General features: G+C 34.7%; 1 protein-coding gene across 1 annotated transcript in view; it reads right to left on the bottom strand.

The window, feature by feature from the left end:
• Positions 1-8966: 8966 nt before the first annotated feature.
• Positions 8967-15190, bottom strand: part of SP3 (Sp3 transcription factor) — a 59388-nt gene continuing 53164 nt past the window's right edge. The window contains exons 6-7 of the mRNA XM_010859822.1: positions 13076-13272; positions 8967-10719 (exon numbers count right to left, since the gene is read on the bottom strand). Coding sequence (XP_010858124.1) covers positions 10403-10719; positions 13076-13272 — 514 coding nt within the window. The 3' untranslated portion in view covers positions 8967-10402. The remainder of the gene's footprint in view (positions 10720-13075; positions 13273-15190) is intronic.

Below are 15190 nucleotides of genomic sequence, written 5' to 3'. Positions count from 1 at the left end.
ACTTTCTGCCATAAGGGTGGTGTCATCTGCATATCTGAGGTTATTGATATTTCTCCCGGCAATCTTGATTCCAGCTTGTGCTTCTTCCAGCCCAGTGTTTCTCATGATGTATTCTGCTCTGCACAGCAATGAAGATCCAGCACAGCCAAAAATAAATAAACACATAAAAATTAAAAAAAAAAAAAAAAGAACAAAGACTCCAGGGGAGAGTCCCAAAAGCCACCGTCAAGTACTGGTAAAAGTCTAGACCAGCATCAGGAAGTTGACTCCTGTGAAAATTCTGTTTCTTTCTGTGTAGATGGGTCGGAGCATGCCCAGCACCAAGGCCGAAGGCCAAGTCCCTTCCTACGATTCTCCTGCTGCTCACTTCCTTTCTTCAAGCCTCTCCTTTGTCCCAATCTTAAATTCTAGGACACAAACAGTATCTCAAAGCTGTCCCTTTATCTTTTGGCAGTTGAAGAAGAAAGCAGACCAGCCAAGAGGAGCCAGACATTACAAGCCCCCTGGCTTTGGGTGGCGTTGACACCTCCTGCCCCTTCCGCCTTGTGACATCCGAGTAATGATTTTACTGAGCAGGATTATTAATTTTTCCTTCTTCATTCACTGTGAAGAGAAAGTTGGTTGTGTGCATTTACTGCTGTCTTGTAGTCTCTAATTTCCACTTCCGGGGTGACTCACTGTCTCCAGTAGTGGAATAAATTTGAAAAGACTCTGGCCCGAAAGACCCCCATAAGCCACTCTTACTTTGCTTTTCCCCTACCCTGAATCTGGCCCATCAAGTAAGCCTTGAGCTTAACAGTAGAGCCTGAGTAAGTCAGCTGCTATGCTCTTTCTTTGAATGTCATAAAAGCTTTCCTAGGTGCCCTCATGTATATAGCCCTGTGCCAAGCAGACAAGAGGGCCCACATCAGGCTCTGGCATGCTTGGTGTGTGATGTTCCAGATGTCACATCTGTGGACAGTTAGCAGGGTTATGCTGTAGCTTTTAGAGAATTATGTGTTTAAAAAAAAAATTCAATCTTCCCCTAACTTTGAAATAAAGGGACTGTATTGCTATACTGGAAAATGTACATGAAAATAGAGAAACCAGATAGAATTTTTTTTAAGTCAGAAAGGTAATTATAGTCAGAATGTCATCAGCCTAACTATATCCTTCAGGACAGGAACTATGAATTGATCATTTTTTATCCCAAGTACCAAGGAGAGAACAGAAGAATCAATACGGTTACGCGTGGAAAAGAAAAGTATTAGAACAGAAATGTATCTTACCACCAATTCTAGCTAGTATTAAGCTGCTAATGCAATAAGTTACTTAAAAAGAAGAAAGAAAAAAAAGAGGTATCAGAATTGGAATTGAAGAGACAAATCTTTTTTTATTTGAGGTCAATGTGACTGTCTCCATAAAAAACATCTTAGGGCATCTATAGGTAAACTATTAGAACTAGCAAAGGAATTATGTGGAATAATCAGACAAAATCAATTTATAAAGATCAGTAGCATTTGTATAGATCAACAGTGATCAATTTAAACAATAACTTTGAAAAAGCCTATTCCCCAGGAAAAAAAAATTACATAGGAATAAATGTAAGAAAAGACGTGTTAAGACCTTTCAAAGAGAAAACAGTCACTTATAAAAAAGGACATTAAAGTAGACTTGAATAACTGGAGATAAAGAATGTTCATGGATAGGAACAGTCAGAACAACTTTGAAGGACACATAAGGGGTGGGCAGAGACAAGCCCTATAAGACATCAAGATGTGAAGGCCATGGTATTGATGGTATGGTCTCAGCACAGAACATGCAGAAAGAAATCAAGGAATAGACCCATACACAAATGAAAACTTGATAAATGAAGAGGTAACATTACAATTGTGCTGGGCAAAGCAAGCACAGCACAGCATTACGATTAGTGGGGAAATGCTGGGTCATTCAATAAACTGTGCTAAGACAACTGGTAACCCACATGGACAGTATTAGGAATTGCACACCAGAAACAAAAATAATTTCAAAGTGGACTAATGAGTCAAGTTGAAAGGCAAAAATAATAAAGTTTTTAGAGAAAAAATATTTTTATGACACCAGACAGAGAATTTATTGGGAAAGACAGAAAAGCTACAACTAGAGCTTCAATAAAACTTTGGTAGAACACTACCACACATAAAAGATACCATAAACAAAGTTAGAAGATAAGATGCAGACTGGGAAAAGGATTATTTTCCCATATATAGCTAAAATAATATGTATCTGGAATATTATTATTAAGAATGCTTAAAAATCAATGCAAAATAAAAATCACCAAAAAAGCAAATGGGGAAAAAGTCAAATAATTTCCTTCAGAGGAAACATGGGTTAATAAAAAAAAATATGCTTGCTCAACCTCACCAGAATACAGAGAAATCAGAATCAAAGTCATGATTTATTTGTCATTCATATAGGGATGGAGATATACATATGGATGTATTATACATTTAAGTGGCAACACTAGGGTCTCTGCAAAAAAGGATTACCCCAGTTTGAAGCGGGCTTCCGTAGCTGGTAGGCTGATCTAACTACTTGAATTTGAACAGGAGTGGAAAAGGAGGAGAAAGAATTGGAGAAAACAGGGCAAAGAGGCCGCAGTGCAGCTGACTACACTCCCAGCCTCCTTCTGGGTGAAGCAAACACCCAGCTGGGCCTGAGCCCTCTTTCCAATATTCAATCTGAGGGTTGTATACTGTGTGAAGAGATGCCTACAGTGAGAGGCCGTGGGGAGTGCCATACCAAGGCAGGGGTTGAATGAGAGCTAAAAGCTGGAACCAGTAAGAAAAACATGCATTGTTTCTGCTATAGTTTAATAGTATGTTTAGTAATGCCTATCAGTACTGGTATCTTTATAAATACATGACTGTTTTCCTGATTCCTTTTTAACTTCTTACACCTGCTTGTTTTACTCCCAGATGGATTTTAAAGCACTCTGTCAGACTGCAAAATAAAATTGCGTTTTTTTTTTTCAATTGGAAAGAAATATCTACCGAGGCCAAGGATTTGGGAAGAGTGTGGGGAAATGTGAACTCCTAAGCACTGCCGCTAGGAATGGAATTTGGCACATACAGTGGAGATCAATTTGGCAGTACCTGGCAAATTTGAAGATAAGAATATCTTACTGGCCAGTGACTGAACTCGTAGATACGTATCTAAGAGAAACACTCACACACATGCACAAGGAAACATATCAAGTATTTCATTGCAGCATTGTTTATAATAGACAAATAATGGAAATAACTGAAATGTGCATCAACAAGAAAATGGATAAACTGTGATATACTCAATGAACTATATAGCATTAAAAATGAGTAATTTAGAGAAACATGTAACACAGATACATCTCAAAAACATGAGTGAAAAAAAACAAGTCCCCAAAGATTACGTACAGTAAGATACCATTTCATATAGTTTCAAAAACATAAAAACCACCCTATATATGCACACATACAGTAAGCATTTAAAATCATTCATGGTATCATTCTGGTGAACATCAAATTCAGAGCAGCAGTTACCCCTGTGGGTGAAAAGAGAGAGACGGAATGATATAGGGCTATATAGATTTCACCTATAGCTACAATCGTTTCTTTAAAAGAAACAAGAAACTGTGTGTAAAATGATTAAGACTGTAAAAGCTGGATACTGGATACACAGGTTATTTGTTATATACTTTTCTATATTTTTTTCTAAATATTTGAACTGTTTCACCAAAAAGGCACAATACTAGCAATTTTGTTAATGTTTGCTGACAACTAAGTGGATCTAAGTGAATGAACAAATTAATATACAAGATGGGGATAATTATTTCCAAGTGTAGGAAGATTATTGATTTCTCTAAGGCTAACATTTACTAATACTTAACTATGTGCCAGGCACTGTGGGAAGTGGTTTTCATGCATTAACTTATTTAATGTCCTCCATTATCCTTATGAAGATGATGCTACTATTACCCCCACTTTACATTCTAAAAAACTGAGGCCAAGGGTGGAAAGGTAGAGTGCCTGGTCACACAGCTAGTAATCAGCAGAGCCAGGACATAAACCCACGTGTGCCTGAGTCCAAAATCTGCGCACTCTATTATTCTGTGGAAGTTTTCACCTTTACTAAATGATTCAAGATGAAAAAGCTACACAAAGTTATCAACAGTAAAAACGGGAAAGATGCAAATAACGAAGAATTTTTAAAGGATCTGCATGTGAGGAAGCTAAGCGACTAAGTAAACACAATTAAAAGCCAAACTTCCCCTGAGTCCAAAGACATGATGAAAATATAAAGACCACGTAGTGAGAGGTGCTAACCAGAGTGCTAACGTTGCCAAGAAGGTAGTGATCCTTAAGACCAAAAACAGACACAAATATACAGCCCTTTGGTAAGAGTCCTCAGACTGCAGATGGACTTCTAGGCCTTTTCATCTGTTCTCCTGGGCACATCTTATTAGCTCTTCAAGACTCACCCTTTCTGACTCTTTCAGGCTCTACAGTTCTTGTCTAAATCTGGTCTGGCACTAACCATGACTTTTTGTTGGTATTTTCTACAGCACTAACTCATCAACTATTTCAAGCAGTGTATTTAAGTAGAAATTGTATCTCAAGATGTTTTAGTTGGCACTATTTGGAAACCAGCCTCTCAAATTTAAGAAATTTAAAAAGTGGGTCTCTGGAAGGTTTTGAGATTACCTCATGAGAACCCAGGAGCAGGAAATGAAGAGGCATAAAAAATTGGAATAAAAGCACAAAGTATCAGGAATCAAGGCAGCTGTTCTCTTCATCTTTTTCTTCTGGAATTGTACAGTCTCTCGTCTTATTCCTTCTGCTTCACATGTAGGTTCCAAATGCAACTTCCCAAGACATTCGTTTTCCATTTCAAATTCTTGGGAGAAAACATCTACTTGGCTCAAATTTGACCAGATATCCACTCCGTGTCCAATCATCTAAACAGCTCGCCCCTGAAGGTGGCAAAGAGTAGTATTCAGAAAATGGGACCTAAGTTGGGCAGATATCCTAAAAGCTATACCCTATTTTTGGAGAAATAATTTGTGCTTCATTCTTACTCCTTTCTTTCTGATGAGGCAGTCACTTCAGACACATTGTTCACTATGAATTTAGATTCTATAGCTCTCTTCAGATTTTGGTACTGAAACGTCCCCTCATTCTCAAGATGAGAAATCAGTGCATGAGCCATGTTTAAACGATGGATACTTCTTCACTACAGAAAAGTGAAGTCTTCAGAGTTAAAGAAGAGATGTATGGGGGATACAGGGAGGAGACATTTATTCTCTGCTTCCATTTTAACCCTCCCAACAATCCTATGAAGGATTACTATTGTTATCCCCTTTTTATGGGTGATGAAAATTAGGTGTTAAAGGCAAGAAACCTACCCAATATCACATCTAACATGCAGCTTAATATGGACTTAGGAGAGGCAATGTTGTTAAACAGCTGGGGGGTGGGGAGAGGAAAGCCAAAAGAAATGGAGACCTCTTTTTCAGTATACCAATATATCTTAAATTTATAATAAAATGGTATAAATGTTACATATCAGCAAATCATGCAGTTTTTTCTAAATTTCAACTCCAATTTTGATATTTTTCAAAGGAAGTAAGTTATCTCTGAGTAGCTCAGAGGCTAAATTCCTTTATAGTCTATTTTCTTAATATTTATCAGTATGTCACTTTATATATCAGGAACTTTTTCAAGTATTTTTTAAATTCTGACTGAGCCGTACATCTGCCCATCTTTCTCCTCTTCACCACTAAACTTACGAACAGCCTATGCTTGCTGTCTCCATAGCCTCTTTTCCTGTGTCATCTTTGACCCAGTTACTCTAACACAGATCAGTTGACAACTCATTGCCGGGCCAAAATCTTTTGTCTTGTCTTCTGACTGAACCTCTGGCCTGCCTCTGTTTTCACCATCTTGACACTGAGTTTCTATGTCAGTCTCCTTGACAACTCCTCTTCCTCCACCAATTCCGTAAGTGTGGCCATTTTCTAAGAAGGCCTATGATCCCATAAACACTAGGAATCACTGGTAAAGATTAAACTATGAACTCCTTCTCAATGTGACAGCCCCTCCTCCAATATATTCCCACGCCATCCCTCACAATTCCCCGTGATCCAAAGCAAATCAAATTGAGCCATTTCCTCTGCCTAAATTTTTCAGACTTCTACATGCAGAATTCTCCCTCTAGTTTTGAGAGCACTTTGTATCTGCCACTAGCACATATTCACAAAGTATATGATTATATACAAATCTGCCTGAACAAGACAAGGGGCCAAGTATTATCTGTCTCCCAACACTAAATAAAAAAGATGATTTTACTAAATATCTTCCTTGGTGGCTCAGACGGTAAAGCGTCTGTCTACAATGTGGGAGAGACCTGGGTTCGATCCCTGGGTCAGGAAGATTCCCTGGAGAAGGAAATGGCACCCCACTCCAGTACTCTTGCCTAGAAAATCCCATGAATGGAGGAGCCTGGTGTCCATGGGGTCGCAAAGAGTCGGACATGACTGAGAGACTTCACTAAATATCAAGTTTTGTTTCCAAGGTATCAACCAATTTCGTTTTGTGCTGATTATCAGACTATAAAAGACTTACTTCTTATTCACTCATGGCAAAAAGTTTTAAAAATACTATTTAGTGAAACAAATTGTTCTTACATTGAAAACAATTCTTATCTACTTAACATAATTAATACTGAAAACCAAATTGCCTACTAGTAGGGTAGCATGACCAACACATATATTTTAAAACAAAATGTTAGTAATAATCTCACATTTCAAACAATACTGAAATTTTTAATAAGACAGAAATTTTCAAGTAATACGATCCTAACTACAATTAAGATACAAGGGGACACTTTTTCTAGTTATGGTTTTAACTCAGGAGTGTTTATGAGAGCTACTTGCTGCTGCTGCTGCTGCGAGCTACTTGAGGAGTTGTTAAAAATACAGTTGACCCTAGAACACGGGAGTTAATCTACATATTACTTATAATTGGCCCTCTCTGACTGATTTGTAACGTGTGGATTCAACCAACCAGACTGTACTGTAATATTTACAACTGAAAAATAGCCATGTATAAGCAGACCCCTGCAGTTCAAACCACCACCTTTCAATGGTCATGTATATATACGCTCCATCTCCAGATATGTAGATTTAGGTCAGGGATGAAGTTAGGCCTGTGGATTGTTAAATACTCCAGCATTTTCTAATGAATACTAAGACCTATTTGAAATATGTTTGACATGCCTTCACCTTAAATGTATTTTTACTACTTAGAATGTTTTCACTATTTTGAAATAATTTAAGCATCTTCACTATTTTGCCCAAAGTTACTTACAGGGCACCTTTTTGTAATTGAGGTACTTTTCTAAAGCTTTATGTTCTTTTTTAAGTTAAGTGAATTACTTCTCAAAGTCATTAAGTATCAATCTACAGAAAATAAAATTTTCTCAAGTGATACTTTCTTTAAATTGAGGTATAGTGTACAGACGCCTAGTCCACTAAATGAATATGTTCTGATAAACAGGAATTATTTGTATGTAAATATACTGAGTATGTACTAACTCTAGCCTTGACAAAAACAAAGCAATTGCTGAAAACACCTACTGAAGAGCAAATTTACACTAAAACATTACACCCATACATAATACTAAGAGATTTTATTTAACTAGAAAAAAATTACATTAGGGTAATTCTTCAAATATTAAGTTTCCAGAATGTATTAAACATTTTTTCTATTAAAAAAACAGAAATATTTAAAGTCACCTTGGCTGAGGTTGAATACTAACTTTCATTTTTTTGTTAGGCAAACACCCAAAATTTACTGGTATATTCCAGGCAGGCTCTCCAAAAAAAATCTAGAAATTTATTTAAACAATTTTTAAGACTACTTACTTTCTTCATTGCATTCATGCTCTAAGAAGTGATAAAATTTGCTTGGAAACTCAGATTAAAAACTCTCTATAAACTTATTATAAATCTTCAGTATTAAAAACAGCCCCAGAAACTAACACAACATTGTAAACTACCCTCCAATTAAAAACAACAACAGCAGCTACGCCGTCACTCTAAAAAGGTTTTTTAATCTCCTGATTTAATGGGTAATTTCTCAAGTGAGCAACCTTCTCATGTAATCCTCTTCACATACTCAACATAATTTTTTAAATTCTAAAAATTATTTAAAGGAGTTTAAAGATTCAAATTCTAGCCCTGTAACTTCAAAATAAATGTACATTCATTAATGTTCACTATTCCAAGTAATACTTCTTATTCTGCATCACAAGCTTAAATCTCACATTTAGAAAAACTTTGTTTTTATGTGTATCTAGTGTTGTCCTAAGCACTCAAAAATATTAGTATTACTGACAGTATCAGATTGGGCCCGGAAAACAGACAATGGAAATCTTTAATCCTACTCTATACATGTAGAGTAACTGGATATTTTAAAATATCTAAAATATTCACATTAATATCCTGTTTATTTTTCCTTCCCTCTTACCCTGCCTTTATGATTAAATACACATAAATTAAAAAACCACCTTTTCAAATAACTCTTGTCATGGTTACCAAAGCTGTTTTATGTTATCATTCTTAAGAATCTTCAAGTAAACTCAAATTTTTGATAAATCAAAATATTCTGCATTGCTTTAACAGGGGAAACAAAAAACAAGGTTTTGCAAAATGGACTGATAAAATTCCTACGAATCAATGTAGGCTGAGAGTTAAAAGATTTTTTTCAGAAGTTCTATTTCCTAAGCTCATTCTTAGATGAAAAAAAGTAATCTCCAGGAGCCTCTACTCTTCCCTTTAATATATATGTTTAAAATAATTTCAGTGTCTGAAATCAAGAATCTGCAAATAAAATGCTAAGAAAAATAAACCATACCAATTTTCTCACCCCATACCACTGCAATTATTTTAAATGCACAGGAATACAACAAACTCAAAAGAAAAAAAATAGTGTTTTATTAACTACCACACTGTTATAATACACTTTAAACGTACAATAAGGTAGCCTTTAAATTTGAGGTGGTCTTAAGAATAACAAATGAACAGAATTCCAAATTTTTGAAATAGGTGAACTGCTGCAGTTATAGGTATACATTTAAGAAAATTGTATAGCTCTTACAAGACCAGCAATGAAACTTTATTTTGTACATTTTTAATAATTGAAAATATAAACAATAATTAAAAAATAAAAAGAAAATACAGCATAATAAAAAACATACATTTCTCAATTAAATGTACTGGATACATATAAATTTTAAGGGAAAAAGCAAAAAAAGGAAAATGGTTTATATTTAAGTGCAGACTGACTACCTAGACCAAAAAAAAAAAAAAAAAAGACTTAAAAAAATATCATAAAACCTCTAGTTCTCTATGACTAATATCCATATGGTTGGAGTATCGTCACTATGGAAGTGATTTTGTTATGTTTGCATATGTTATACTTTACTGGTAATTTACATGATGGCTTTTAAGGCCCTGGCAGACATGTGGTTTTTGGAAACAAGATTGGATTAAAAAAAAAAAAAAAATCACTGCTAAGACGCAATAAACCTTATTTTTTTGGTCCTCCAATATTCAAGAAAAGGGATAATTCACTATAACATTTTCTTACCACCCAAATGCCTCAACCTATACATTTTAAACCTTTTTAAACATTGGTTATATTGCCCAACTTCGTTATTGAAAGGATATTAACAAGACATTATTTTGGCAAATTAAATCTTAAACATGGCTTTTCAACAGGATTTAAAAGGTGACTATCCCTAGAGTTCCATGTTAAAATGTATTTTTCAAAATCTTACAAGAGTAATGCTTAAAATATTGTACATAGTTAACCTAATTAAAATAATTAGCTTCAAAATGACAAATTGATAAGCTAAGTAAAGCCTACACTATGTAACATTTGCTTGGAAACTTGATTTGTCAGTTATGCATAATAAAAATTCCAGTCATCAAGAAAATTACAAAAATTTTTTTTATCATAACATGATTTCTTTCACCCACCAACTTTTTTATCTTACAATAGATAAATACCAACATGTTCTCATTTTTACACTAAACCACACAGGATTGGTGCATTTGGTTAGACTACCATTCGCATTGTTAAATTCAATTTTCTCTTTATATAACTTGGTAAAATTTCATTTCTTCTAGATTCCAAAAGTACCTACAAAACCCATGCAATTTTACCATTTTTAATATACTATGGAATATCATACAAAGTAAGGCATTTCAGTGTCATGTATAACCAAGTTACTGTCAATCCAAAAATTTTTGCACATCAATAAAAAGATATCTAAGAACTTAGGAACAATATTCTTCTCACTACTGTATAAAAATAACCACAATGAATAAGTATTTGTGTAATATTTACTCCATTGTCTCATTTCCAGAAACTGTGACAAGCTGTAAAGGTATTTCAGTGTTGGTAAGGATATCTTGATTGCTGGTGGTGGAAGTATTAACAGTTCCTATCCCTGAAACAGAACCTTGTTGAATATTTGCAAGGATAAGTGTTGTTCCTCCTGCAGTAATCAAAGTATCATCTCGTGCAGCTTCCACAGATGCCAGCACTGTACTGCTAGAGTGGATACCTTTTTTATTCTGATGTGTTTTAATATGTTTGGCAAGGTGATCACTTCTCATAAAGCGTTTTGAACATTCTGGACAAACAAATTTCTTCTCACCTGTTAAAGAAATTGAGTTACTTAGTTTTTAAATTCAACATTAATAGACTCGTTCTCTGAGAAAGAAAATAAGCTAAGACTGACAGTTTTAGGGACAGGGAGCAGAATGCAATTAGAATTGTATTTGATTCATGAGCTGTCCCTGCAATATTTTTTCTTCAAAATAAATTTATCATCTTTATTTTTGGGTGAAAAGCAATCTTCAAACTTATTAAACTATACACTGATATCAGATAAGAATCTAATACCTCAACTATGCTAACAGTTTGTTTTGAAACATGTTATAAGATACCAGCTTAAAAATGATGACCTGCAACATACTTCTTTAAAGAAAACTACAGTTTTAAGCTATACTTCAGATATTATTAAAATGTCAGATCCTGATACTTAACCTTCCAACTCATAAATGCAAATTCAAGTAACTACACAAAGTACTTCAAAATTAAAGCCAAGACACAAGCTTGAAATCTAATAAAGACTGGGTAGTCCCAAGAACTGGAGATGGTTATCTGATTTCAGTTGGAATAATCAAAAGCAAGCTTAATACATCATGATGTTAAAGTTAACAAGACTCTGATGCCTAAATTTATTTTTCAACATGAACAAAAAAATTTTTTTAAGTACTTTAAAACAACATTTTTTACACACAAAGGATAGACAGAACTTCTATTATGCTGAAGACCCACTATGTGGGAGGATTACTAGAAGGTAAGGCAAAAGGCCAAACTAAAAGGAATACACAGAGAACTTATACAATAAACAAATCCAATACTTTCTTATTTTCTTCAAAATGTCTTATCTATCTCATTTCAGCAACTTTCCTCTCAGCAGGTCCTCATCAGACCTCATGCCTCAACTATTACAGCGACATGCTAGGCTTTCCCTCTCCAATCCAACAAATCAATGCCAGAAAAATCTTCCTTAAATACCAAATTTTATTAGAGTACAGAAATTTACCATTGTACTAAGTGGTACAGGATTTAAGAGTAATTTGTAGATAACTAAATACTTTAAGGTCTCCACTACTTAACTTCCAAGGACTCTCTAACATGGCTCAATCCTACATAAAAGAAATGTATTAACAGAATCTCATCTTCACTCATGACAAATGGAGCTCTCACTTCTTCTATTTGCATACTATTCTTCTGGGAAGGTTATTCCCCAAAGTTTCCCTTGAAACATTAGTTCTGGGAGATGCTCAGTGACAAAATGGCACCATGAGAGGCTGCCACCACCTCCCCTACCTGAAGCCGCACAGTGCTCACTATGAGACTACTGAAGGTGCTCCCTGAAGGCGCTCGCATAGCAAACCTTTAACACAGTGTTTCCTACACTTTGATCACAGACCTTTCTTCCCTTCTACACTGTATCTTTTCATATCCTGCTGATCAAATTCCACTGAGGAAAATTCTAGTATAGGCCCATCTTAAGGTCTTAATGCCCAACAATGCCTTACTAGCCCAGTGATACTGATCTCTGCCTCCGGATATACTTTATCTACTTTCTTATATTGCCAGTTGCAGTTTCAAACAGGTAAAGTTCACCTGTCTACCTACCTGATGAGACAGAAATTAAAACAAATAGAGCATATAATACACTGCTACATATTTCATGGGTTACTTTATATATTTAGATCTAAGAGATTTCAAGGTTTCACCATAATTCTTCCTTCTAAACTCTCTAGGCTTTGTAAATACATTATATATTTATCAATTCTTCAAATGTTGAGCATAGACTGATGATCAAATTGATCATTATATAGTAGTAAGAGAAAACTATCTGCGTATGTTATATTAAGTTAGAATTCAATTGGGGTCATTCCTAGGTCCATTCCATGTAACAACCATACGAACACTATGTAAACATAATTAAATGAAAATCCTGACATCAAAGATGCTGTGGTTATCACCCCTCAAAGAAAAGAGTTTTCTGCTTATTTCACATATATTAAAACATGAGATTATCAGAGGAAAAGGAATTATTATTACAGTGTTAAGGAGGAAGAAAATAATGATCAAGAGTAAAAGCATACAACTAATTTAGAACATTGACGTAATTAACAATGAGAAGATAAATGTGACCTAAGATACTGAATAAAATGAAGACAAAAAACTGACTGAAAAAAACAACACTAACCACAGTCTGCATAAGATAAAACATTATTTTATAAGATAAGCCATATATATGGCTTGTTTAGAATAAAGTGTTTTTAAATTGATGTTGCTGAAGATAGCAATGTGATGTAAACAATCATATTTTAAAAGATTCAGTTCAGTAAGCTATGCTTAAAAAAAAATTCAAGGTAGTATGTAGCCATATAATTAATTTTTGTCTGTTAAAAGTAAAGATTAGTAACCTGTATGTGTTCTTCTGTGCCTCTGTAATTCATCACTTCGAGTAAATCTTTTACCACAGAACATCCAGTTACAAATAAATGGGCGCTCCCCAGAATGCCAACGAAGATGAGCTCTCAGATGTGAGGTCTTCCCATAGACTTTACCACATCCTGGTATATGACAAATGTGTTGCTTCTTTTTCCCAAGATTGGTACCTCTAAAAAACACACACAGAATAATATATACTTATATGAAAATATTCAAACGGACAATACCACTCATCATATTCAACATGCTGAATTTCAAATAGAAGACATTATCACCATGCGGTCAATCAGAAACCAAAACCATTTAAAATCAATTTAAATAAGAATTTGGAAGTTTTACATGTTCTTTTACTCCACAACTAATGTGAATGCTGTCCAAATGTAAATATGTTCAAGAAATACATAATTTAAGAGGACATTTCATACACAGTGTGTATAATAAAGCTATTTATTATCTTGTCAGAACCATTCACAAATTCTATGCATAGACCCAATTCAATTAAATTAGTTGTACAGGAAAACTAAATGGTCTATTCAAAGTCACGATGTCAGCTAATTTAAAAAGTAAATAAATCAACAACAGATGCATTAACTCATCACAGGTACAATTAATTAGATGCCTTAATCAGGCTTTAAATTAATATGATATATGCATTATTGATTCACATATTTGTATGGCCACATCCTGAATATACACTGACTTACAGAAAACCAGAGGAAAAAAATCTAGACAAACCTGTCATCTTAGATCCCTAGAATTGTATGAAATAAAAATTATCTTACAGTTAAAATTCCCTTACTAATAACCATGCAGATACCCCAAATTATACATCAGAGACATAAATAAAATGCAGTTTCTCCAGACTGCAAAGTTTTACATCTGTTACATTTCAGTACTTGATGGCAAGAACAAGGCTTAGAAGATATGTGCTTAGATGGGTGAACAGGTATCTTAGCCTAAGCAAGAAGGAAACATTTTTGATTCCAGAAATGATATTCAAATTGTATTAAACACTACAGAAAATGTTATTACTCAACCTCAACAACAACAAAAAAGGATAGTTACTGAATAAAGACAAATAAATGAGTTTATATTTTAAAAAATGACATTTTAGACTCAATTGTCGAAATTTTATTATATAAACTTCACAGTTTCTCTGAGATTAAAAAAGATACATTTAAGACCCCCACCCAACTTCCCCTCCTCCCACAATCTGTCTAGGTATATAGCCTGTAAACCGTCCATAAGCCTGCAAATCCTCCTGTATATATATAATATACCTATTGTTTCTCAAATTTTACTGGAAAAATGCATATTTCCCCACATTTATATTTTAATGTACTCACACTCAGTAGCATGTGAAATTGCCATAGGACAAACAGTGCTAAACGGTGCAGTGCTGGCTGTTAGGTGCCATAGGTGTTCTGAACAGGGAGACATCAATGTGGGCTCCAGTAGTTAGAGAAGGCTTCGTGGAGAAGGTGGGTAGGATTTAGATAGAAAGGAGGGAAGGCATTCCAGGCAGAGGAATAGCATAAGTAAAGACAAGGAGGAGTCATGCTGTTGTCTCAAGGGCAAGGATGTCATAATCTAACACAATTCTAGTTTCAGCTCCAGTCCACCCCCAATTTCTACAACTCTCTTCGAAGAGCTGAGCTGAGTGAAATAGGTTTTGCTGGCTCACCTGCAATGCCAAAGTCTTAACCAAAGCCAACAGTATTTCCATTTAGTTTAGCTCTTTTAAATTTATTTTTGAATGGCCCAAAGAAAAGGAGCAATGTCTGTGGCTATTGGTGTACAAACTGATTTTACATATTGTGTTCACCATAGCAATTTCACAGAGAACCCAATTCAGTTGATTCTACACTCATAACTTCCTGCCTCTCTTCTAAGCCTGCCACTCAGGTGAATCAATGTCTTTTATAAATTCAAAAGTGCTATTATTGTACTAACTTTGCAAATTTTAGCCTGAGAGCAGGAACAAAGCACAAGACTAAAATAAATTATTGCAACAAATGAGTTTTCAAAGAACCAAAATTCCAGGGAAAGATATTTGTTCATCAATTGAATTACAAGGAAACAAGACA

This window comes from Bison bison, unplaced genomic scaffold (assembly GCF_000754665.1).
Source record: "Bison bison bison isolate TAMUID 2011002044 unplaced genomic scaffold, Bison_UMD1.0 scf7180017864460, whole genome shotgun sequence".
Taxonomy (NCBI): domain Eukaryota; kingdom Metazoa; phylum Chordata; class Mammalia; order Artiodactyla; family Bovidae; genus Bison; species Bison bison.
This window is presented reverse-complemented; position numbering and strand designations above follow the sequence as displayed.